This window comes from Cyanistes caeruleus, chromosome 1 (genome assembly GCF_971803275.1).
Source record: "Cyanistes caeruleus chromosome 1, bCyaCae1.hap1.1, whole genome shotgun sequence".
Lineage (NCBI taxonomy): Eukaryota > Metazoa > Chordata > Aves > Passeriformes > Paridae > Cyanistes > Cyanistes caeruleus.
Window position 1 is genome coordinate 52,799,824 of NC_141701.1, and position 25,571 is coordinate 52,825,394.

General features: G+C 41.2%; 1 protein-coding gene across 2 annotated transcripts in view; it reads left to right on the top strand.

The window, feature by feature from the left end:
- The window catches only part of GNAL (G protein subunit alpha L), a 185,041-nt gene that overhangs the window by 154,238 nt on the left and 5,232 nt on the right, over positions 1-25,571 (top strand). For both annotated transcript variants that reach the window (XM_086892814.1, XM_023921345.2), the window contains exons 6-11: positions 14,535-14,589; positions 16,962-17,035; positions 17,873-17,931; positions 18,178-18,298; positions 19,523-19,653; positions 21,630-21,697. In XM_086892814.1, coding sequence (XP_086748940.1) covers positions 14,535-14,589; positions 16,962-17,035; positions 17,873-17,931; positions 18,178-18,298; positions 19,523-19,653; positions 21,630-21,697 — 508 coding nt within the window. The remainder of the gene's footprint in view (positions 1-14,534; positions 14,590-16,961; positions 17,036-17,872; positions 17,932-18,177; positions 18,299-19,522; positions 19,654-21,629; positions 21,698-25,571) is intronic.

Sequence of the window (25,571 nt, forward strand, 5' to 3'; positions counted from 1 at the left end):
GCAAAGGAGCCTGTCAGTGCTGGTGGTGGAGTGTGCACTGATGGTTCCCTTGGGTCACGTGCAGGCAAAACCGCTGTTAGGTAGGGTGTTTTCACTGTATTTGTTACATCCTGTGCTAAGCATTGGAAGATACAAGAGAGGGCTAACAATCTGTATCTAAAGCTGCTGGATTTTTGAAAAATTACAGGTTACTCTTAATAGCAAGATAATTGCACTTGTGGAGAATGACAGAGTTGTGATCATTCCCCAGAATAAAAAGCCACCTCTGTACTTTCTAAGTAGAGAGACATGCTGTGTGATGTCACAGTGTTGGGCAGTAGTTCTGACTGTGGGATTTGGAGTTGGGCTGCTGTGAGAGAAGAGTGGGGTCTTCATTTGCTTTGAAGGGAAAAGCCTTCATTCAGGTTCCAGACATACAGAATTTTGCACACGTGACTGATCTTTTAAGCATGAGAGCATTCCCATTGAATTCCAAGGTCTTGTTGAATTCAGTAGCATTACTTACATCCTTAAAACTATGCTTATGAGTCTTGGTAGAATCAAAATTTTTCTTGCACAGAACTTCTTAGTCCTTCTGTATAGCTGAAATATTTAATCATTCTGACGTAAGAAAAAAATGTGTAGAAGCTCAAAACTGCCTTATAGTCAGAATATCTTGCCATTTGTTTTTGTTTATTTGATCTACTTTTTTTTTTTCTACAGTTATTAAAATTCCCTCTTGTAGGGAATTCTTGTAGCTTCTGTAGGTTAAGCTCACCTTGAGGATGGCATCAGTTTGAGGAAAGGGTCAGCAGTTTTTCAGTGCACTTTTATTATGCTCCAGATTAATTTTGGTCATCATTTCTTTCCTGCTGGCATGGGCTGTCCATGTCTTTTCTAAAGGAGCAGAGGGACATCCACAAAGGGTGGTGGTGGAGCACATCATACAATTTCTCAGTGCTGAGATGGGAAGAAACAGAAGCACAAGGTATTAAAAAAGGTTGGAAATATCCCCATTTTCTCGCTTCTCTGATTTGGCTTTTTGTCCACATGATGTTTTGACACCAAATCTGCTAAGAAGTGCATTACAGTGCTTGAGCTGAATTTAGGTCAGAGCAGCCCCAAATCCAACACATAACCAATAAATGAAGATATATGTCCTAAAGATGTGTGGTTGTTTATTAGTTACATTTCTTGATTTGTTGTAGAGTTTTCAAGGTATAAAAACTACTTTTAAAAATACTGAAATTTAAAAACCAGTCAAAAACAGTTCCTTTAAATATGAGTATTATTATTTTTCTCTCTTTGAATGAGTTGCATTGAGACCTTCTCAAAAAAACATCTTGCAAAATGGATGAAGTGTCTGCTGAGGTAAAAAATGGCTTTTACTTTCAAAATATCACAGTTATGTATGTACTTCCTGGATTTAAAATTTTTGTCAATGCTCCACAACCCAAAATATTTTTGTCTAACCCCCCAAAAAAGTAATGCCCCACAAAGCAAAGTTATTATTTTTCTGAAGGAAGTGTAAACTGCTTCAACATCTAATGCATGGTACCCCATTGCAGTACAGACATTTGTGAAGAGCAGGAGATCAGTATTTGTAGTGCGGGTGTTAGGACTGGATTATGTGTAATCTAATTAAGGAGGTTACTAACAATTTGAAGGGATTATAAGATTAGTAATTATCTGTGTGCTTATTTGATTAAAATAAATGCTTGCAGATTTTTCTGCCGTACCTGTGCTCTGGTATTTGGGATCAGAAGTCACGTTTGATTGGAAGTAGAAGAAATAAACAACAACAAAATTTTGTGTTTTGATTCTGTTTCTGTGATGATTTCAATACAATGTCTGGTCCCTAATTAATTTTCACTGAATTGCAATGCACTTTATTATTAAAAGCCCTTTTAAAGAAAGGTTTTTTTAGGGGAGGGAAGACCATTTTTAAAAATAACATACAGTTAATTTTAAAATTCAGTTTTTAGGTCCTGGGCAAAGACAGTAATTCTTTAGGAATATTCCTTCACACAAGGCTGAAGCTTTGTCTGTAACTTTGCAGTTCGGGTCTGGTATCATTTAGTGAAGCTGCTCAGATTTCTTCTCTGAAATTTGTCCAACTCTGTGTGACTAAGAGTTTCATCTCATTGTGGAGCCAAGATCCCAGAGGATAAAGTCCCAGAGGATAAAGGTCCTTCTTCTCTTTCACACTCCACTATGGATCCTTCTGCCTCTGCCTCCTGAGGGCACCTAACTCTCCTGACCAATGGTCTGAACTTTTTTATTAGAAGTTTGGTTGAATTCAGATTTTCTGTGAAAGAAGTTCAGATCCTTAGAGGTCATCACAAGAGTTGTTCTCACCCTCAGGACAGGTGCTGGATGGGCTCCTTCTCAGAGCATATCCCAGCATCTGAGCTACAATGTCAGACATACGGTTTGATGAAGAAAAGAGAACCTATTAGGGAATTTGTTGTTTTAGACATCTTTCAAGAAGTTTCAAGTGAGAAAGTATAAAAAGGCATCTAGTTTTCTCCTTGAAAATACAAAACTTGCACCTGCCCTCAGAGCCTTACTGCAGGGTGACCTGCCTATATATATATAGGCAGCTATAAATCATTGCATAAACATGAGTGATGGTTCCATATTTAGAGAACAAATGATTCCTCGTTTTCATTTCCACAGGTTACATTCAAGCTGGGAATAATATTTTGAATCTTCTCTTTAAAAGAAAACAAAGAGAGAAAAGACAACATTTTGAGATCTGAACTGACAAGTGGCTTTGGGTTTCTGACATTTATGCCTTATTTGTATATTCCTTTTCAACCTTCTCCACTTGCTACTGCATAAATCTTCCACGATTCTTCCACTAACTGTATGGGTGGAGCAGACAAATTAGGAAGTTCAGCTTCCTTCTCGGTGCCTGTTGTTAGTTTTCAAAGTCATCCAGGATTTTAAACTGGCCTTGGTGGATTTTCTTCACTAAGGTAGCTTTTATCAAGTTTCTGCCCTTCCTTGCAGATGCAAATACGGTATAAAGCAATAGCTCCTAGGAAGTGGCAGGGTGACTTTTCAGCTGTAAAGGCCAAAATTGTTCTCACATCATGCCCTCAGGGGTGGTGATGTTGGCCAAGATCCTGCAAGGAGCTGTAGCTGCCGGGCTCCCAGGTGGCTCCCTGCAGATCCTCAGGCTGGCTGGGCCATGCTGCTGTATTGCAGCACCAGCACAGTGTGTGCAGTGCTGTTCAGCCCCCTCCTTCCCAAGCTCTCCCACCTTAGGCTGTAAATGGTGGCAGCCAACTTCTCAGTGTTGAGGCCACATAGGTAGCAGTGAGGATTGCCCATAGTGCCAAATTCTCTATTAGCCACAAGCCAAGATCCCTTTGCTTCAGCTTTTTGTAAACCAGACCCAAGAAATGACAATCACCTGTTGGGTACAGGGTAGAGAGATTAAAAACAGAAGTGTAATCTAATCTTTAAAGTAACTTGAAGCAGGACATAATCAGTTTGTTGCATAATTATTTTCCTCATTCCTCAAACTCGACTCATTGTGTGTTGTTTTAATAGTACAAATGCACTGTGCACTGTAAAAGTCAAGGAAAATTGATGAGAATGTAAAGAAACTTACAGGGAGTGCACCATTATACTTTTCACAAAATGCTCTATCAATACTAAACAGTTGTTAATGTGACTTCCTCTCAAATGTACAGTTAGCAGGGTTGTAGGGCTGGTTTTTAACACTAAGTTTTATAACCCTTGTTTAAATAGCTTATAGCTGTTAAATGGAATTAGGCCAATTATTAGCAAGTTAGGTATAGTCACTGCATTCTTCTCCTTCCATTTTTGTAGTAACAATTCATCTTCTTGCTTTAGCTCCGTGCCTTCCTCCAGCTACCCAAGGTAATCACTCAGCCAAGCCGTAGGTGGTGTGACCAGTTGCTTGAATACATTCAGTGGTTAAATATATCCTGCTCTAAAATGGGCAGGATAATGGTGATTTAATGAAAATGTCTCAGCAGCAGCATTTGTAAAGATACAGGAATTTTCTTACAACTCTAATGGTTATGTCTAGCGTTTTTATCTGTACTGTTAGACCACTGCTTGATGTTACTACTTTCACCTGGTAATTTCTAAGGCAGATGATCATATACAGGTATTTCCCTGATACTGGTTTTCATTAATAGCTCCAGGGTGTGTTGTGCATGGGAATAAGATGGATAACCCGTCTGCCCTAGACTACAATTAGGGAAGCCCTGATAAATTCTGGTACCTGTCATAAGCAAGTTTGGGAAGAGCAAGCTTTGAGTGCTTCCCATTGAAGGTGAAGTTGAAGGTTGGCGTGTCTGTGCCTTGCTAAAGGGGAGACAACAGGTCTACCTCTGAATGATGGGTGAAGTGGTTGTGTTCGGGGGTTAAATGCTCAGAAATCACTGGAAGGATGTCAGTCCTCATCATGTTTCTGTCCTTTAAGTCCTGAGCCATTAATTTTGCCCTGTTGTCTAAGTTTTTTTGCCTTGAACATTGACAAGGTAACATCCTATTTCAGTAACTCTGAGAAGCTGGGGAACTACACAGCAGCCCAGCACATAGAAGGATTACTCACAGAGTTGTGTCCAGCATGACCTTTACCTTTAGTGAAACATGTCCTTCACTCAAAGTAAAGGTATGAGAGTGCACTGTTAAAGCTGGGACAAGGATTAAGGAGTGAAGAAGAGAAATGATCTGCCACTGCACTTCATAAACTGCAATAAGGTGTAAGAAATTGTACCAAGTATTCTGCAAGGTCAGCACTAAGAGTTTCTTTTTTCCATTGTGCAGGAAGCTGGTTGCCTTCCTGACTTTTCCATAAAAAAGTTTTTCTGTTTCCTTAGTTTGCACTGATGGCGTACTTCAGGTTTTACATGCAATCCCAGAAACCTTCTTCTCTGGTAGGATGGTTGTTAGGAGCCTTCATATTCCTTGAATGGGTTCTACCTGTAGAAACTCCATATCTTGCCTGTCTTGGAACCTCCAAGACATTCTCATGAGAGCTGATCCTGTGGTCCAAATGTTAATCCGTGAAGCTACTGCCATTCTCCTGTTTAATCCCAACACACACTCGGACTCCAGCCATGTCAATTCTCTTGGTCATGTCAACACCTGAAAAGCAGGATAAGTGAAAGCAAACAGATAGACTCTCCTTTTGCTCAGGATTCTAACACTCTTCCTTTCATTTACATGTCAGCGAAAATGCACAGGTCTGAAAACAGTAATAAATATGCGTATGTGGTTTTTCTGTGCAGGAGCGCTCACCACTCTAAAGAATTCACTTTCCTTCATCTGGGTTTTCAAGAGAGTATTAGCATCCTCTTTTTGGAATCATCTGTCTTGATTTTAGGCCTGAGAACTTTTGTTAGCAAGTTCTCTTGCACTGAGTTTGGACTGCTGCCACAGGTAAACACAAACTTCTTGTGACTTCCTCTTCAGTCTGTGTTTTTTTACCTTTGCTTCTCCCATTTGGGGATTTTCTGCTTTCTCTTCTGTGGAAAACTCTGGTCAAACTGGTTTTTCCTTTCTGGCAGTCACCATAACAGATTTATTATCCCAAACCATGTCCACCAGAGTAAGTGATCTTCAATTTCCAACAACCATTGCTGTTTCTAACCTGGATTTGGCATTTTTCAGGGCTTACAGTACTTGGTGAATTTGTGTACACACTAGGAAGATATCTACAGTGCAACCGTTTTTGAAAATAAAACCATCAACCAGAATTTGTAAGTTGCACTGAAAAATTTTTTCCATCATGACAGCAAGATAAACTCAGAAGCAACAGGGGAAGCTCTGTTTGCAGCATCCAGTGAAAATACATTTTGTTAACATTAGACATCCCCTGGCAATCCTATGGTAGTATCTGGTGCTTGTAAACCTGATGCATTTTATAGCTTTGAGTATTATCAAGGCTTTTTCCCACAGCTCAGCTTCCTGAATGTAAAAGTCCAAGCTCTTTTTGAAGAATTCATCAGAAGAGATAGAGATGAGGTCTTCTGTGCACTTTACTTAGTGGGACATAAACCTAAGGTTTTGATCTATTAGTCTGTCTAAAAGGCACATTCTGGAGGTCCTGATGGGACAGCTGCATTCTGCCCATGTGTCTCATCAGATGTTTCATGTATTTTCACTTTCCCTTCCAGTCTGTGTAGTTGCTGGAAGATGTTCAACAGTTGTTTCATTCAGACAGTGGATAAAGAGATCCTAATCTGCCATACATCAGCTCACAAAGAAGCCAGGATCCAGATCTCACTGGGTACCACAATAAGAGCTTTCTGTTTTCAGGTTTTTGTCTTTGGGTCCTCTGTTCAAAATTGCAGTCATGACTACAGAATGTGCTCTGTGTAGCCTTTACATTGCTGAACTCAAACCTTTGTGGGTATAAACACTCCATAGGTGTCTCAATATGCACATGATGATCTGCCTAGGATCCGCTCATAAGGAAGAAGATACACTGAATTCAGTGGATTCAAGCTGGTCAGAAGAAAGGTCTGCATGTGCCAGTCTAAGTTTCAGATTTTATCAGTGCTTTGTTCTTGGTCTTGTGTTTTGCAATGGCTCCCCCACTTGCAGCCCCGGGAATAAAATGTCTGAACACATGCAGTAGAAAAATAATGTCCCTTTTTAAGTAAGTAAATGAATAACCTTTCTTCTTTTTTTCTCTCTTTGCCTTTCTTCATCCCTGTTCTCTGAGATCCTATATGGCAGAAGTTGCAGATGATGAGTCTCATTTGTTCTGGAGCCTGTTAACCTTTCTGTGTGAATGACAGTTTTCCAGATTTAAATCTTAGTCAGTGTTTATGCTAAGAAGAGGGTTAATGATGATCCCCATAGGCCTCTCACTCGGAAAGCAAAAACATCTGCTAAGCCAAGAAGTGGTTAGTTTGCTAAATTTAGAAGGAAGAAATGCATTTCCCAAAATTTGCACTGCTTCTTAACAAATTTAAGGAACCAGTGGGGGCAAGCAGATATGGAAGTCATACTGTTTATTCATTTTTTAGTTTAGTTAATGTATTTTCAGTTAAAAGTGAGACTGTTCTTATTAAGCAGAAAGAGGGTATTACTCATATATCTGAAACGTTTAATGCAATTAAACTCTTCCTGCATTTGTTTAGGTTAATAGCTGGACACATACCAAAGCCTGTGAAGCCTAGAGTTGTTCTGCAGTACGTACTTAGCAGTGGAGAACATGAGGTTGAAATGGCTGTCTGCTAGGAAACTCCCTTTACCAAACCCATCGACCAGGAAAACTACATATTCTGGCCATCTCTCTTTCTCCTTGCCAAATGTGCCCTCAGTCACCACCAGCAGTCTGCTCCTTGCAGGAGAGAGTCACCTGATGAATGGAGTATGAGCCCATGGTTGCAGCTGTCATCATCTGTCTGCTTTTCGTGTCTTGGCCAAAGCTGCCATCACTAAGTGGGGTTCAAACTGGAGTTTTCCTGCTTTGTGCAATCACAAGGGAGCATTGAATGCTAGTACCAGTAAAGCCTCTCATGACAGCAGTGCTCTTGATGGCTTCATGGTGGCTGTGGCCACAGCTGGCAGCAGCCATGACCAGTGACAAAATGAGATGGGTTACACGCTCCCAGTCATGCTTGTGCAGCAAACTTGGGTGTCCAGGGGATGTCAGCATCGGTGGCCTGAGACCCTCCCAGTCTTGTTGTCCCTCTCCCTGTGGAGCAAGCACAGCGGCTGATGCTGCTCTAGGGCAACACGTGGCTTTGCCAAAGGCTGTACAGTCCTCTCACTTGTCTGTGGTCCCCAGCAGGCTGGTGGTGAGCAGCCACTGCATCCCCCCTGACTGGGCAGATGCTTTGAACCACAGATCCTCAAACTTCCCTGGGCAGATAAGGAGCTGGTGGTTTTCAGGCATGACTGTACTTTGCTCTCCCTCTTGGCCTCCTGTTTAACCCTTTCATCTCCTGACACAGCAGGCTCTCCTTGCTGGTAAGCTGGGAGTTGTGGATGGGTGAAGGTGTGTTTCTGTGGATAAAACCCACTATTTTTTGGTCATCCCCATGCTGCCCTTTGCCAGGCCTGGGCAGCGCAGCCTGAGTTCTGCTGAGCGGCTGGAGGGCTGGGGGGAAGTATGGGAGTGAAAACTGAAAAAAGGAATAAGCAAGGGAAATTCAGAAGATCTTTGCTAAATTCATGTTTTACCTATGTTAGAGCAAAAACTTCACAGTGAGACCCATCTGCCTATGGACATGCTGAGGGGAAGGGAGGGGAAGGGAAGGGAAGGGAAGGGAAGGGAAGGGAAGGGAAGGGAAGGGAAGGGAAGGGAAGGGAAGGGAAGGGAAGGGAAGGGAAGGGAAGGGAAGGGAAGGGAAGGGAAGGGAAGGGAAGGGAAGGGAAGGGAAGGGAAGGGAAGGGAAGGGAAGGGAAGGGAAGGGAAGGGAAGGGAAGGGGGAAGGGAAGGGGGAAGGGGGAAGGGAAGGGGGAAGGGAAGGAGGAAGGGAAGGGAAGGAGGAAGGGAAGGAGAAAGGGAAGGGAAGGAGGAAGGGAGAGGAGAGGAGAGGAGAGGAGAGGAGAGGAGAGGAGAGGAGAGGAGAGGAGAGGAGAGGAGAGGAGAGGAGAGGAGAGGAGAGGAGAGGAGAGGAGAGGAGAGGAGAGGAGAGGAGAGGAGAGGAGAGGAGAGGAGAGGAGAGGAGAGGAGAGGAGAGGAGAGGAGAGGAGAGGAGAGGAAAGGAAAGGAGAGGAAAGGAAAGGAGAGGAAAGGAAAGGAAAGGAAAGGAAAGGAAAGGAAAGGAAAGGAAAGGAAAGGAGAGGAAAGGAAAGGAGAGGAAAGGAAAGGAGAGGAGAGGAAAGGAGAGGAAAGGAAAGGAGAGGAAAGGAAAGGAAAGGAAAGGAAAGGAAAGGAAAGGAAAGGAAAGGAAAGGAAAGGAAAGGAAAGGAAAGGAAAGGAAAGGAAAGGAAAGGAAAGGAAAGGAAAGGAAAGGAAAGGAAAGGAAAGGAAAGGAAAGGAAAGGAAAGGAAAGGAAAGGAAAGGAAAGGAAAGGAAAGGAAAGGAAAGGAAAGGAAAGGAAAGGAAAGGAAAGGAAAGGAAAGGAAAGGAAAGGAAAGGAAAGGAAAGGGAAAGGAAAGGAAAGGAAAGGAAAGGAAAGGAAAGGAAAGGAAAGGAAAGGAAAGGAAAGGAAAGGAAAGGAACTGGGCAGAGAGCGCCCCCTCCCGGCTCTCAGCCACCGCCCGTGTCACCGCGGCTGCAGGGAGCGGGTGGCGATAGAGCAGAGCCTTCCTACAGCCGGGAGTGCACAGGGCACGGAGCGGGTGCCAAGCCCGTGTGACAAGCACATCAGCGATCCGTGCTGTTCCCAACCCTGCTGGAGGCGGCGCTCTGTTCCAGCAGCATCCTTAGTACTCGGGGGTCTGATTTGGGTGTTCTGTTCCGTAACAGCGGCAAGTGGTGCTTCAAAAATGGGCCACAGCACCCATGAGCCAGGGTGGACCCCAAACAGGTCTGGATCTCCCTCTCCTTCTGCCCCGCTGTGCCTTCGAATGCCTTCTGGCTCCTGGTGGGAAATGGCTGCAGAGAGGTGTGGAGGGAGAGAAGGGGAGTACTCCTCTAGCACATGGAAGCTGTATTTAAAATACAGTGATGATTTAAATTTGGCAGGAAAATCCTTAGCCGCTAAATTTTGCCAAGCCTTCTGAGGGATTTCTTGCTGGTATTTTCAGCAAATGACTTGGGAAAATGAATCCTTTAGGGGTTAGAATTTTACTGGAGGCTGTTTTCATTATGTCTTTCTCACTTACCTAGAAATTTATCAGAATAGTGTGAGTTTGCTTGAAGCCCAACCTTAGAGCCTAAGGTATTCAGGTATTCTCGAAAACAGAAATGCACAGTATCCTGTTTCAAATGTTGCAAGAAGAATTAACAGGATTAGAATGGCTTAGATGATTATAAATAAATAAATGTTTTGGGGGGGAAAGGTGGGGGAAAGTGCAATATTGATGTTGGCCCTGAGAATTGCAGCAGAAACTAAAAAAAAAAAAAAAAAAAAAAGTATTTTCCATTTCACCTCCCTAGAGACTTGGGGTATGTGTTTTTCTTGGAAAGTTATCTCCCTCACCTGAGATTTCATATCCAAGGAGAGTGGAGTGAAAAGTCCTGGTGGATGCTGGATGGTTCCATATTCATACACATATATATATTTGAGCCCAGCTGAGCTGTTCACAAAGCTCTTAATGGTCCATCCAAATTGTAAAAGTTTGCTGACCCCACAACTGACTTAAAGATAGTTTCGAGATTCTTCACTATGAGAACTTAAAACCTTAAAGATTTGCCACAATACTTTCTCCTTTTAAAAAGACAAGTATTTTGAATGTGTCTGATTTCTTGTTTTCCATGGGAATTTTTTTTTTTAGATAAGGCCATTGAAATGTCCAGGTGAGAGCATAAAAATGGTTGAAGTAGATCAAGAGTTGTTAAAATGTCTAGTTTGTTGTATTGATTTGTGATTTAGCACTTCATCTTTCCAATTCTTTGAATGTCAAAGTACACTTACATAGTATGGGTTTTTTGTCTAACATGTCTTATTCTCAAGACACGATTTTTCTTTTAATTGTCATTTTGTTTATGAAGTCAGAATACCTACACAGAGCCATGTAGTGATTTATTCAGTGAGAAAAGGATTTTCATGTATGATTACCTCCTCTTTATTTGTGCATTTATGAATCCTTTTTTCCAGAAATTCTTATATAGCTGCTACTGCTGCTCAAATTGCCATGGTTTTTAAAGAGAATAATGCTTATTGATAGTTCCCACATGCACTGGCAGGCACATCTAAAACCTGTACTTTTGTGTTCACAGCTTGCATAATATAAAATTTAGAGATTGCTTGTCAAACCAAGTGTCAGCTGGGTTTCCTAGGAAACTCACTGAAGATATTTATAAAACTACCGATCAGCTTAATAATAGATATAATAATGTCAGTACCTCATGATTTTTTTTAACTTTATCAGTCCATTTTAGTTTGCTTTAATTTGTTGCTAAACCAAACCACTGCATTTCCGAACAGAGCAGAAAAGACCTTCCTTCCAATACCTTGCCTAATTAATTGCTTAAGAAAAGGGCAGTTTTTGCTATTCCATGTAAAGAAATATAAAACACCCTATGTAAAATTTAAAAGAACATAAATGTCATACTACTTATCTGACTGAATCCTTTACAAGTAAAACCACAATTGTGAGATAGAAGTGTAAATAATGTATCATGTTATTGTTTATTTACTGTTGAATTGGATGTGTGAATTTTTTCATGGTACATGCGTACAAAACAGCCGCTGCTGAACTAACATAAATCCTGAGTATGGGTTTCTGTAGAACCTACATAAATAGAAGGCCTGTCAGTATTGTAAAAAGGCGTGATTCTGTGAAAATAATTACATCCCTGAACGGGGAGAAAAAACAACAACAACACAAAAACCCTTGATCTAAAAAGATAGTGAGTGATACTTGGTGTCCATTTTTATTCCTTCTTCTGTTATTATGTTTTCCTCACACTGATTCTTTGAGTTGGGACATCGGCATTGCCACAGTTGTGAGATTTTTTTTTTTTTTTAATTTAAGCTCTCTAAATGAAAATTTCCATAATGTAAATTCAAAATTTGCTGATCTGTAAATATATATATATGTGTGTATAAAATAGTCTATATTTTGTCAGGACATAATTAATCAAGACAATTAGGATTAAGTGAAGTTAACATTCTCTAGAAAGCAGTTTAGAAAAGTAATTCCAGTTTTTCCATTTTAATATGGCAATGAGAATGAAGTTAGTGTGTTTAGAAGTGAGGCAGTACTGACTCCTTATCTCATCTGGAATCCATTTCTTGTACCCAGTATGCCTGTCAGGACTATTTTTTGATGCTGTGCTAATTAGCCAAGTAAGGAGTTCATATAAAGGCTATTCAAGAGCTGATTTTCTTTTGAAAAGGTAGGAGTATAGCTGTCTGTGTTTCACTGTCTTAGAAATCTCATTGCACACTTAACAATGTCATTGCAGAAGTAATCTTAGGAAGCCTGTCCATCACACACTGGAAAGGTTAATTTCCTATAGAGCTACAAAATTTATCCCAATCCTAATAGTAGCTGCATGTGGATTTACTGAATTCTATTGTTTCCTTTCCAGCTTGTTACAGCAAGGTGGCAGATAAGACCTTGTAAATCATTGCATTTATTTTAATGCAGCTTACATGCAGACAGCAACCTTACAAGCATAAAATGGTACAGCTGCTGTGTCAAACGATCTTTTTCAAGGACATGGTATTTGTCAGAGCTGGCTCTCTCTTAGCTGTGGTGTTGCAGTGTAGGGTATTCAAAACTGGTCTTTCTGCTGGGAGGAAGTGGAAGATGACTTTAGTTCATAGGTAGGACATATAATTAGGAGATTTACCTCTTTCCCAACCTGCCATGGATTGTGCATAACATGACTGCATTACTCCTCACTCCTCTGTTCCTTATCGTAATTTTCCTTTTTGAAACGTGCAAAAACCTCCCTTAAGTACTTGTTGTATAGGTGAGAAAGATGCAAGTTAGCACTTAATACTGTGTTGAACTATTTTGGATAAATTCTGCCAAAATACTCCTGGTGTTGTGGAGACAAAGATGTATTGTCTCTGATTTATACACCAACTTCACAAGACATGTTTCTGCAAATAAAGCAAATTCACGCTGTCTTGTAAGGTTTGTGATGGAGTTATATTTGTGCACCAGCACTGATTTCAGTCCACACTCTTAAGAAGATCCCTTTCTGTGTCAGCCATAGTCTGTACTTTGGAACAGGCTTTGAAGAACAGCCATGTTAAGGAAAATTACTCAGATCAGGACATTTCAGCCTGGAGGCATTTTTGCTTTGGGCTTTTTTGCCTTCCCTTTTCACGTTCTGTGCTGCAAGCATGAAGTGAGAGTTCTCTCGGTAAGAGGAGTGTCACTTCAAAATGCATCTCTCTGCTCCAGGGATAGCTGAAGTTAAACTTTGCTCTGTCAAGGTGATAAAAATCGTCTGACCAAAAGGTTCAGCCTGAATACAACTGTTTTCCCATGGTGACTGTAGCTGACTGTACAAATGTACTTTTATATCCTTACATAAATGTATAGGGCTTTTGGCAAGGAAGGAGGATTTGTGAAAAGATCCTTTTTCTTCGGATTTTCCTCTATATAGTTTTGCAACAGGCATCTATTGGGTTATGCTAAACAATGATTATTGTTTTTAAAACCCTGTGCTTAGCCATCATACCATGATCATCCAGAAAGAAATGCTGGATATTCTGACTGTAGATACTGCATTTTGTTTTCCTGCTACAACAATGGAGGTTTGAAAAGGAAAAATATTATAAGTAAATACATATGCAGTGTATTTTCTTTTCCTTTCTGTTCATATCCGTGGGAAACTGCTATGAGAATTACAAACAGCTTTTAGGGGGCTATTTTTTCAACTAGCCAGTGTGTGTGACCCCTGTGTTAGCAGTGAGTTACATTTTAAGTCAAGAGTTCACTGTTCTTTTCTTTCTTTCCCACTGCAATTAAGTGGGACATGTATTTCATGTGCACACTCAAGTAAAATTGGGGAAAACTTGCCTTTTGATAAAGAAATCTTGATAATATTGTCGTGGGATGTGTCAGCCAATGGGATATTCACTGCCAAATACCAAATAACAATGTAGAAATTCAAGAAAGCTTCCAAGTCATACAGGCAGTCTGAGGAAAGTGAGCCAGCTGGGCTCACAGGAGATCTAAGGAATGGGTGGAAGTGAGAGAGTAGAACCTGTCTGTTTTAGCAATAATTATAAAATCATATTTTTATGTCCTCCCTGCATTTTAAGTGCTGCTATTCTAACACATATTAGGAAAAAATTAAAGCTTGAAAAATCGTTTAAATAATCATAGAATGTAGTTTCCCCCTGGTTTTCTGGTTCTCTTTTCTCTTGTAATTCCCTGCAGCTCTTTCTTTCAGTCTGTGCGTGTCTCTGAGTCTCGGTGAAATAAAGAATCAGAATTCCTTAACCTCCACTTTTTGTGCTTTAATTGCAGTGTTGGAGGACACGAAGTCAGTCCAAAACTTTTTGTATATACCAAGAAGCATTTCTGCTGAAGTTACTGAGACCATAAATACATAAAATTATATTTGATCAGCATTATGCTAAATAAAAACACCCCTTCACCACATTTTCTGTATTAAATCCCAAACTCTTTTTTAAGTCTCAATAACCATATGATGTTAGGATGTGTGGTTAGTTGTAGTATTTTTTAGTGGCCCTCACAAAATTGTAACATTTTAACTGCATTTTGAACCACTTGTGAGTAGTGCAGAATGGTAACTTTACAAGTGCTGTATTGAAACAATGTCTGGGTAAAATGTTTTTTTGGCTTATAAAATGTAACCTTGAGCAATATAAGGAAGTAATCAGGTTCCTAACTTTACTATTCAAGTTGTGTTTTGCATCTCAGCAGGAGTGTAAACTAGAAAAGGTGGTGAAATGTCTTCGACTAGACAGTATTTTATATATCTAAGTGCGTGTTTATTTTTCTTCTAGCTTTTTGGAAAGAATTGACAGCGTCAGCATGGATGACTACACACCCACAGATCAGGTTAGTAAAAGTAATGGGGCATGGTCTGAACTAAGACTGACGTTCATCTGGATTTTCTGTGTAATTTATTTTAGTCCCTACTGCAGCTGAAATAGGGCATATGGCAGAATAGCAAAATATGGTCTAGCAGTTTGAGTAATGGGTATTAAAGAAGAGGCATTTTGGTGGTGCAGACTTGTTTTTTACTGTCATAACATCTAGGTCAGTAGATTGCTGTAATACATCAGTTTTATCTTCTTGCTTCCCTTTCTGTGTCCCACAAAAGAAAGGTGAATGGAAAAAAGAATAGGAAGCATTAATGTGAAAGTTATGGTTTTCCTCACCAGCCTTTTCTACAGAGAAGCAATGCTTTATTTTAGTGGTGGAGGTGATCCCAGAGGGAGACTTCCCATGTCTATGAGAAGGGTCCCTCAGGGGCAAAAGCTTGCAGAAAATAAGGTGTCCAGGTTCAGGGGAGAGCAGCAGTGGCAGCAGCAGAACTTGCAAACTTCTCTGCGGGCCTGCAAATTCCTTCTTTGCAGTCTGTGCCCATCTCCTGCGAGTGACAGAGTTTCTGTTTAAGCCTTCTTTGCAAGACAGTACATTTTTTTCCCAGATGCTGTGATACCTCTTGATGGAGTGCTCTAAATGACAAACACATTCCTGTTAAGGCTGAACTGGTGCAGCCTTGAAGTAAGGAGGGGTTTCACCATGTTGCCTGGCTTCAGGTGCCTTCCCTGAGCTCAGGCTGTGTGCTTTCCTTTGCCGTCTCTTCAGCAAATATTCTGAAGTTGTTATTTTTCAGTACTGCTATCCCACTGTCATTTAGCAGTCTCAGCCAAGATTATGGGCCACGTCATAAACTCCAGATACAAGCAGCAGAAGAGAATCCCTGCACTGAATAATTCAGTCTAACCATGCAAGGCAAATAACAAGTGGATGGATGCTTTTAAAATCTCACTGTGCAATCAGGGAGTGAAATTCAGGGAAATTAGGTGACTTGCTAGAGATCACCCAAGGAAGCATACAGAGAAGAGCCTGTTCCTTCAGACCTAGTTTAGGTCCATAACCACAAGCATGTCCTATAGTCGACCCAATATGGGATCAATTATTCAAGCACTCAAGACATTTTCAGACCAAAGCAATTTGCTCCATTTAGACCTCATGGTTTTAGCATCGAGATCATCCACCTGGAGATAGAAGTCTCATTTGTGAAGAAAAGTGAAGAAAAGTCTCATTTTTGCTTTCATTATTTATGTTAGTGTTGGCCTGTTTATTCCTGGAAAGCCCTTCTCTACCTGAAGTAGTGTTTCATCACCTAGGAATTTTTCCCAATATTTCCTTTGGGGAGAAATGTCTTGAAAGATCAGAAAAGGCCCTTGGTATTTGCAAGGTGGAAAGCTTTTGCTCTGAGGGGGGGATTCTCTTTTGCTTTTGATTTCATCGTGTTACACTGTTATCAGCTACCTTGCCGAATTAACTGGTAAAAATCACTTATTTCTTCTCTTCCTTTGCTTTCTGGTTTTTGGGTGTGGTTTTTTTGCACCGTAACAATGTCAGCAAGTGACAGAAAATGACAGTAACGTATAAAATAACTAAAAGTATTAAATAAGTGGCCTTGAGCTGAGTGCATGCAGCTGTCAAAGCAGCCAAGGTTTGCCTTGGCTACCAGAAGCGGTAGATGGTATGGCAGGGAAAAAAGACAAGGTGTGCTTGCACTCTGCACTACTGGCTGCCTCCTTCCATCCAGGAACGGGGCATCATAAATTGCTTTTGCCTAGTCCCCTTGAGAATTGAGAAAATAACTAGTTTTTTAATTATTAAAGGAGAGTTGGTTAAGTTGTAAAGTATTGCTGGTTTAAAAAATAGGAAAGAAATTCCATATTTCTGCACAACCTAAATTCTGTTCCCTTGTGCTCTGTTAACAGAGCTTTAATTACTCAGTCACAGGCTATTATTTCGATAGGGTTCCTGTCTCATTCAGTACAAAAGAGGGCAGAGTTAAGGTTGCCTGGGCAACTGTAAATCTGGAGTTTTCTAATATTTGAATACTTGACTTTACAACATGAATAACATTTTTCCTAGTTTTATGTAACTTCAGATTTCATTATTGTCATCACATACCAATGTGTGTGACCATCAAGACCAGGTGGTCAGTAAGGAGAACATAGATGGGGTCTCCTGCATTCTGAGTGCACAAACCAAATGCAGTGATCATGATCGAGTTTATCTACCATGTCATCGCAGACAAATGCCGATTTACCAACAAGTCTGATTGAACTTTCGTTAAATGAAACATTTAAGATTTTTCATGGAAAATAATATTCCAAGCTTTTAAAAACAAAATTAGGCTAGAAAAAAGCCTTACTAATCAGCTTTGTTCTTATTTCCAGGACCTACTAAGATGCAGAGTGTTGACATCAGGGATTTTTGAAACAAGATTTCAAGTAGATAAAGTAAATTTCCAGTAAGTCCGTTAGTAATGATTTATGAATATCATACTCATTTTTAGCAGCTTCATTCAGATGTATGTGCTCATGTATGCATGGTATAGCAGGTTTAGGGTGGGGGTAGATGGTTTTTAGTTGTTTGATTTGGCTTTTTAGCTCTCTTTCCAGAGGTTCTAGTAAAATTACCTCATACTTTGCAAAAAGAGCTTTCATTAGTTATGTATATTAGCAGTGTTCTATAGTAGGGTTGTGTGTGGCTGCTTGAAAAACTGGTGCATTGGTATAGCACTGTAAAATCATAAAATACCTTTGGGGATGAGAGCTCACAAAAGTCAGTGGCAATCCTCCCTTCTTCCACAGGTCTGCAAGCCTGTGTTTGTCAAAGTTTTTTGCTGTATCTGTAAAACATCCACAGTCAGACTGGCTTTTCTCTCCAGTTCTTGCCCAGAAAGGTGGGAGTGCTGCCAGGGCCGAGCTGCCTCATGTCCTCCTCCATACAGAGATGCCCTCTCCCCACCACCCTTCAAAATATCCTGAAACCTGTACTTGTTTGTGGTATTACATGACATATGCACTTTATGGACTGGAAAGGCCAACACTTGTCCTTGAAGAGTGTATTTCTCATTTTATGGTTTCACTAGCCTTCTCCTGGCAGAGCAGGGCAGGTGGAGCAGTGCAGCTGTCTCTGACCTGCAGCGCAGCATCAGCAGATCTCTCTCCTCTTCAGGCAATATTTTACTGCCCCTGTCCTTGGGGTTGTCAGATTCTTAAACTGAACCCTCTTGCTGTGCATGCTTCGTGTGACTTTTCCCTAGTGCACATAAGTGATATAACATCCTATGGCTTTTTAACAGCATGTTTGATGTAGGTGGCCAGAGAGATGAGAGAAGAAAATGGATCCAATGTTTTAATGGTAAGTAAAAACATTCTATGTTTTATTTTTGAACTTAATCCCTGAGATGTGAGCAGTTTAGTGTTCATATCCAACACCCAGTACCTCACTAGTACAATAGTCCAGTGTTACAGATAACTTTTTTCTGCTATTTTTGGCTGATTGGTGAATAATAGCACTGTTACCCTGAGGAGTATGTGCTGGGATAACAGAGGTGTTCTATTCTCTCTCCTTTCTTTCCTTCTTTCTTTTGTGTGTTCTGCCCAGATGTCACAGCTATCATCTTCGTTGTGGCTTGCAGCAGCTACAACATGGTAATAAGGGAAGACAACAACACAAACAGACTACGGGAATCCCTGGACCTTTTCAAAAGCATCTGGAATAATAGGTAAAACAAACCTCATTTCCTGTCCATCCTCCCCAGTTTAATTACAGTTCAACTCCTTTTAAAATAGGACGCCTCTTGCTATAGGCTCAAATTGTTTCTTCAGAAAATACCCAGGTTGGGCCAGGTCTCAGAGTGTCCCCATGGGTGACACCCTTCCCTGGTAGGGACCATGGCAAAGGGATGGCACACGTGGCGTTTCACCACTCCTGCCAAAATGATTCAGGGCATGGGAACAGCTTGGAAAGGGCAAGCTCCCCAGGCTGGCTGCTGCAAGGGAGGCAGGGGAGACCCTCTGCTGGTTGGCTGAGTTCTCTGAGGAGCATTTGATCTCAAACAGAGCAGCAGGAGCAGCTCACTGTGCTTATTCCTTATGTGAGCAGCTGTTCTCATGAAGGTCATCTCTGAGAGCACAGGGTGCCTCTGCCTTCAGGGGATGATGCTTCAGACCTAACCTAACTGGAACTGCCATTAAATTGCCATGCTGCCACAGTGCCTGGAAATCATAGGTACATAACCAAACAGCAACCCAAGTGGGCTTCTGGTGGAGAACAGGTAAAAACAATGTGCAAAATATGGTGATGTACTTGTCAGCACATACCTGTGAGGATGCTCTGCACTGAGAAGTGAAGACAGAGTGAAGGGAGAATGTTAACTGCACATCCCAAGGCACATTGTCACAGTGATGGATTAATTGGGAAAGAAAAGAGACACTATTTTCTTTCCATTCATCAGGTGTCATACAGGCCACCCTAAAAGATGAGATATCTCTGTGGATGAACAGCAGCTTAGAGCAGTCTGAGGGAAGGAAGCAAGGAAGCTTTCTAGTTTTTTGGGGGTTTTTTTTTTGCTTTATCACAACCAAATAAAACAGACAGTAGTGTCTGGTTGTGAGCTGTGGTGCTTCTAGAAAATGTCATCAGTTTCTCAATTTGATATCTAAAAGAAAATTTAGAAAACAATTTTGAAAACTGTTTTTTAGCAATGTCCACTGCAGTTTTTATAAATGTATTTACTGACCCTAGAAATATACCCACCAGCACAGGTGCAGACCAATCAAAACAATCATTTAGGTCATCTTTTTTTCTTTTTTTCTGTTGAAGCATGTTGTACACTATTTCACACTCTGTCCACACAGGGATAGCCAGTAAATTTTCTATCAATGTGATACGTTTTGGTTGATTAACATGTCAGAGATAACACAAACACTTGGTTTGTTTTTGACAGGTGGTTACGGACCATTTCTATCATTTTATTCTTGAATAAACAGGACATGCTGGCTGAAAAAGTCTTGGCAGGGAAATCAAAAATTGAAGATTACTTTCCTGAATACGCGCATTATACTGTACCTGAGGATGGTAAGGTTTTTCCCCATGCTGGGATTGGACCTGCTGGCATGGCCCAGCCCATAGCTCTTCTCTCTGTCTCTTTGTCTCTCACACACACATTCACAAGCACACACTGTTCCTTGACATGAACTGCTGGTCAGGTAACTCACAAGCACTCTGGTGTGGGTAGGGCCTGAAGGGGCTCTGACTCCACAGCACCTGGCCTCCCTTTTTGGGAGGAACCACCAGCCCCAGAAGAGCAAAGCAGCTACAAGTCTTCCCCCTTCCCAGAGGCTGCTGCCTGGGCCTCCCACAGAGCTGAACTTTGTTGGGGATTCATGAGATTTATTTTGCAGCCATTCTGCATCCTCCAACACTGTAAATTTCAATTTTTGAAATACTGATGGGAAGCCCAGCAGACCAGTAAGAGAACTTTAATGGAGGAAAGCCACAACACTTTGTGTTGTGTGATAGGAAGAGAGCTGTGGTGATGGAGTGACCAGTTTCTTATCTTCAAGAAGTGCAACAGTTCCTGCACCACGGTAACATTTTGCAGAGGTAAACTGATGTTATGCCAGGTGTATATCAGGCAGAGAGCTCCCCAAAGGTCTCAGGTCTGTCTAGCAAAAGTGGTGACCACTCATCACTACCTTACCTGCGTGATGTCCCTGGCATGGTGCTTGAAGCCACCTGATGGAAAAGGCTTTCATTCTCCACCAACCACCACCAACAGCCTTGGTTACAGAGGTGAAGGTGGTGATGAGCAATTTCCAGCCTTCATCGAAGTGTGGAACTTCATGAGTGTGATTCTGAGTTTCAGGTGCAGAAAAGATAAATGAACTGTCCTAAAATCTGAGTTGATCTGGCATCTGTTTTATAATGCTAAGGGCTTTCTGAAGAAATCTTATCTCCATTACCCAAATTTCCCCTTCTTAAACATACACCACACAGACAGAATTTGAGTGCATTTTCAGTATTTTTTTAGAATAAGCCAATTGTCAGAAGAAAGTAGCATTTGATATTTCTCAGAGAGATTTCACAGTAGGTATCTAGAGTGCTCCAGAATATTCACACATGAAGCAGTTCTCTATTTTTAACCTGTAGTTGTTCACTTATTTTTCATTTTCATCTGACATTATTTAAGGGCAGCACTGAATTCCAATATGCTGTTGATTGTGATGCTGCTCTATTTTTACCCCCAGCACTATGGAAAAAAAAATACATTTCCATATTATGATAAATTGTGCCCTAAACAATATTATGTTTATAAGCATCTGATTTTGGTATCCTAGATGAGAGATAACACTGAAAGGAAATAAATAGGTTATCTCTTCACTACATTGTTGTTTTACACTGAGAATAAATAGTCATTGTGTGGCCTTAGTGACAGCTTGATGTGCCAACAAACAGTTAATACTGACCAACAAGTTTCCTGATCAACAAGAATTTAATCCAAGACTCCTTGATGGACAGTATAGCTGAAGGATTCTGCTGAACTGGGGCCTGGAAATAAAATACATTTATATACATATATCAAAAAGCATTTCAATGCTATGATTTTTTACAAGTGTAATCTTGAACTAACAATTTTTAAACACACATCCCTGCCTGCAGAAGCTTTTTTCCGGAGACGCTGTTCTGCTGCAGAAACTGAGCAGCTCAGCTGCTTTTTCTAGTCATCTTTTCTGATAAAAGCTAAACCCTAACTCCCACTTGTTTTATATCTATATGAACAAACTTGTGGATGTGAGTAAGCCTTTTTGTGATATGACCAATGACATTGTTGCAATGATTTCAGCAATTTTCAGGTTCCTAAAATACGTTGTATGCATAGAGAGGTTTTACAGTACTCTTCATTTTAGAATTCCCTACTGGGAATCTCCTCTAGTATTTAACATTTCAATTTCTGTACTGAAGGGCTACTTCCTCCTTATTAAGTCTTTTGTTACAAATAGATGATTTTTTGGTTTTTGTGTTTCTGATGTCATTTGTTTTTAATTGAACAGCAATACCAGATGCAGGAGAAGACCCCAAAGTCACAAGAGCCAAGTTCTTCATCCGGGATGAGTTTTTAGTGAGTAATTTTCATCTTATGTGTGATTCTATCATAGGAAATACTGACAGATGGCATAGTTTATTTAGGGAAAACTGATGGGGTTCTGCAGAAAGCTAGAAGGAGAGGACAACGTCTGGCAATTCCCTAATTCTTTTCAGCTGCCTGTCTTGCAGAGCCTTCCTCAGTGCTGCACATTTTTATGCCCATTTTTTTATGAAGTCACCTGCCATGCAAACTGTCACACAGGAAGTGCTAGTGCTTGGAATGTACATGTACAGTCCATCCATAAACAAATAGGCTTTCTTATTTCTATCCTGCATTCCTTCAAGGAGTTTGGCAGTAGTCAGCTGACAGCAGGAACTGGGGGGGGAAAAAAAAAAAAAGGCTGGCCTATTTTATGATTTTATGGTTAAATAAGATTTCTGGTATGCCAGTTAGGAGGTTTGCCTCACCTTTGGACTGGTGTCATGGCCCTGCTGAACCATCATAAGGAAGTTTCTTTGTCTAGTCACATTTTTTTTGCAATTGAGGTTTCCTCTATGGAGGAAGTGAAGAGGTGGTGTTTACATTTTGAAGGTGAAAGCAGTTGTCAGGCACACAATCACAGCCCAGCTCTGCTGTCAGAAACAGAGAGTTTAATCCAGTATCACTTGTGGCTTCACTCAATCTGAGTTGTTTCCACAGTGCAGAGCAGTAACAGAGACCAGAACCAAAGCTCATCCATCATGCCCTATTGGTAGAAACCATATGTGTGTGTTTGAGATAACAAATTGAGTTGTTAGAATTACAGATTTTAAAGTCATGATGTGTTTACGAGCATTGTTAGGATTTACAGCTGCTGACGCACCAAAAAAGAATCAATTAACTGTATTCACACTTGGGGATTTCCAGTTGCCACCTTAGCCTTCTGGATCCCGAGGAGAAATGTCAGATTGCGCTGTGTTAACGTAAGAGTTACCAAAAAACTCACTTCAAGGCAGATCTCTCCTGTGGTAATGCTGGGATCCTGTCAAGCAGGTGATGATATCCAGTCTGGAAGGAGAGTAGCTCTGAGAGATGAGTTATGGGGAAATTAGGGTGAAACTCCCTACCTTTATCTATTTTCATGATTTAGAAAAACACATCAAGGGCGAGGTCCTTACCTGCCATGACTGGCATTATGGAAGGCGGCCACCTACGAAGCGGGGAGGGGGCGTAGGCACTGCAGCCACGTAAGAAACTCCTGTGGGTGCTGGGGGCACGGCTCTTGTGCTGGGGCCAGCACCTGCCAGCTGCCAGGCACTCCTTGGGGCTTGCCAGGCATGGGGCCAGAGGAACTTCTCCCTCATTTCCTGCAACTGCTGCAGGTTTAGTAGAGCATCTCCTCTGTAACACATCTGTCTCCTGGCTTTGTGCTCTGAGTAACGTGGCCATGCCTGGACAGGGTGGGGTGGGAGAATGCCAAGTAGAAATAGTCACTTCCAGTTCCATGGGGTCAGGCACAAAAGGCTGAGGTTTCAGAGAGGGAGTGATAAAGGCCACAGGAGAAATACAGACTGGCAGGGATCAGATGGCATTAGCCAGGTGCCAGGAACAAAAGGCCTACATTTTCTACCTGTGTCTGCTTTGGCTTTGCTTTATACTTTCTTTCCCAAGTTTCTTGATCTGTGATATTTTCCTTGCCCCACTCTGTTTAATTTTCAGGAATGATTCAGAGAAACCTGTGTTTATTATGCTTTATTGTGATTTTTTGAATGGTATCAGGTTTGCATAAACCATGGAGATGCATAACAATCACCACCATGGTGCTGCACCCCTTAAAACTGCCTGGCTGTAGGAATGGTAGTGGCAAATTTAAAGCCTGTAATTTGAAGAATTTTAGTAGGAGGTTAAAATTGACCATGTTTCCAATAACTATTGCTGTGCAGTAGTATACGAGGATTAGAAAGGCAAGAGATGTCACTCATGGTTTTAGGGTTGGTGTGGGGGCTGTGGCCCCTCAGTGTTGGGCAGCAGGGCTGGAATCCATCCAATTTCAGTCAGGGAGCAGCGTGGGAGGGATGTCTGGGCCCAAGCCCAGCCAGTGCCTGCACCTCAGGGCTGGGCTGGCAAGGGCATCTCCCAGTCCTGGAAAACTACCTTGTGGGAAGTCCTCTGCTCTTCAGCTCAGGCACATCCTTTCTCCTCCCAGACTCTTCCTGGAGGCAGTGTGTGTATGCACTCCTCGGTGAGGCTGCTCCCCAGCCCTGTTTTGGTGTTTTGCACACAGGGCTCTCCAGCTGCTGATGTTTTGTTTGAGTACATCCCCACTGTGACCCCAGTCAGAACAGTGGCATGGTCCCTCTGGTTCCTGTCCTGCTGCTTTTTACAAAACCTGAATCTGGGAGGTGAAGGAGCTGCTGTTCAAATACACAGACCAGGCTTCCTCAAATTTACATGTCATCCTGACCCCTGCAGTGTAGAAATGCCAGTATGAAATATTCCCACCTGGAAAGCAAATGTTCTTTCATCAGTGTCCCAGGGGAATTTTTTTCCCCTGTGAACTTGTGTTAACTAACACACTGCTATTCAAAGTGAGTTTCGAGTTGGGGTGACAATTCTGCATTTATCTTCAAATGAGAGGACTGCAAGAGCTGTCAGGTGACAAAAACAGACAAGCCCCCAAATATTTTGAAAATATATCCTTTGGCATGCTGTGTATGTAACCAGGACCCTGTGGGCAGCTTATTGCCATAGACATGAATGAAATCAGTCCATGATAAACACAAGCAGACAATTATCAGTATTTTTCATGAGGGCAAGCCTTGAACTAGATATTGAAAGTAGCATGATAAGAAAATAATTTTTAGACTGTGTATGAACACCCCTGCATAATCAGTGTTGAATGTGTAATATTACCTAAATTACCTGGAAAAAATCTGCAATTTTTTGTTGATCTAATTATGTAAATTATGGCTCCTAAATGTCTATAGTTTTGCATATTTGTAGCCACAGGTGTTGAAAAGGTCAAACCTGTGTAAACCGTGTAAAATAAATCCTGTGTTAAAAATATACAGTGTAGCCAGAGTGAGATAGAACACTGTCTTTTGTTGTTTAACAAGAGTAATTTACAATAAAATTTAGAAAATAGTTATAAAAATTATTATCCTAAAAACTGAGCTTCATGACATTTCATTTATATTCTGCAAAATAATGATCTAGAATGGATTTCTATTTGTCAGTCCTTTAGTAATACAGAACAAAAATTAAGATTTTTTTTTTTAATATGTTTTAAGACCTTGGGGAATTTTAATAAGAAAACCATGGGCAAAATGATGCTGGAGCTTCAAGTTAGAACCTAAAAAGTTGTGCTGTAGTCTTGAAAAAATGTAATTGCATATGGTGTGATATTTACTGGATTTGTCAATGCTTTATTACTCTAAGTGAACTCACCCTCTCTGGTGATAACTCCACTAAATTCTGGGCATAATGATGATACCAAGCCTTCAGCTGGCTTAATAGGTGCTCTAAACGAAGGTAACTTTAGGGGCCCTCACACAAGAAGCAGAAACAGTAGAATGCTGTTCTCTGTCACTGCTGGCTCCATAACTGAGAGGGTTTTGGTTTTGTGTTGCTGATTTAAAACAAGAGTTCAAGAATTTGCCACATGATGGCACCAAAAAAAGAGAAAACAATTCCTGGGGCAGCTGCATGGCAGGCTGCACAGCTGTCAGCAGCACAGATTTGGCTGCACAGTGATGGCAAATGGTGAGAGCCTGTGCAGCTGAGGTGGCTCCCGCAAAGGACTCCTGTCCTGACCCCGTAACAGTATCCATAATGTTTCATAATCTTCATTTCAAATTTGTCATTCAGACTGACCAGAACACAGCCCTCCCTTCTTTTTATTTACTTTTTTTAGTGATCTGCATACAGA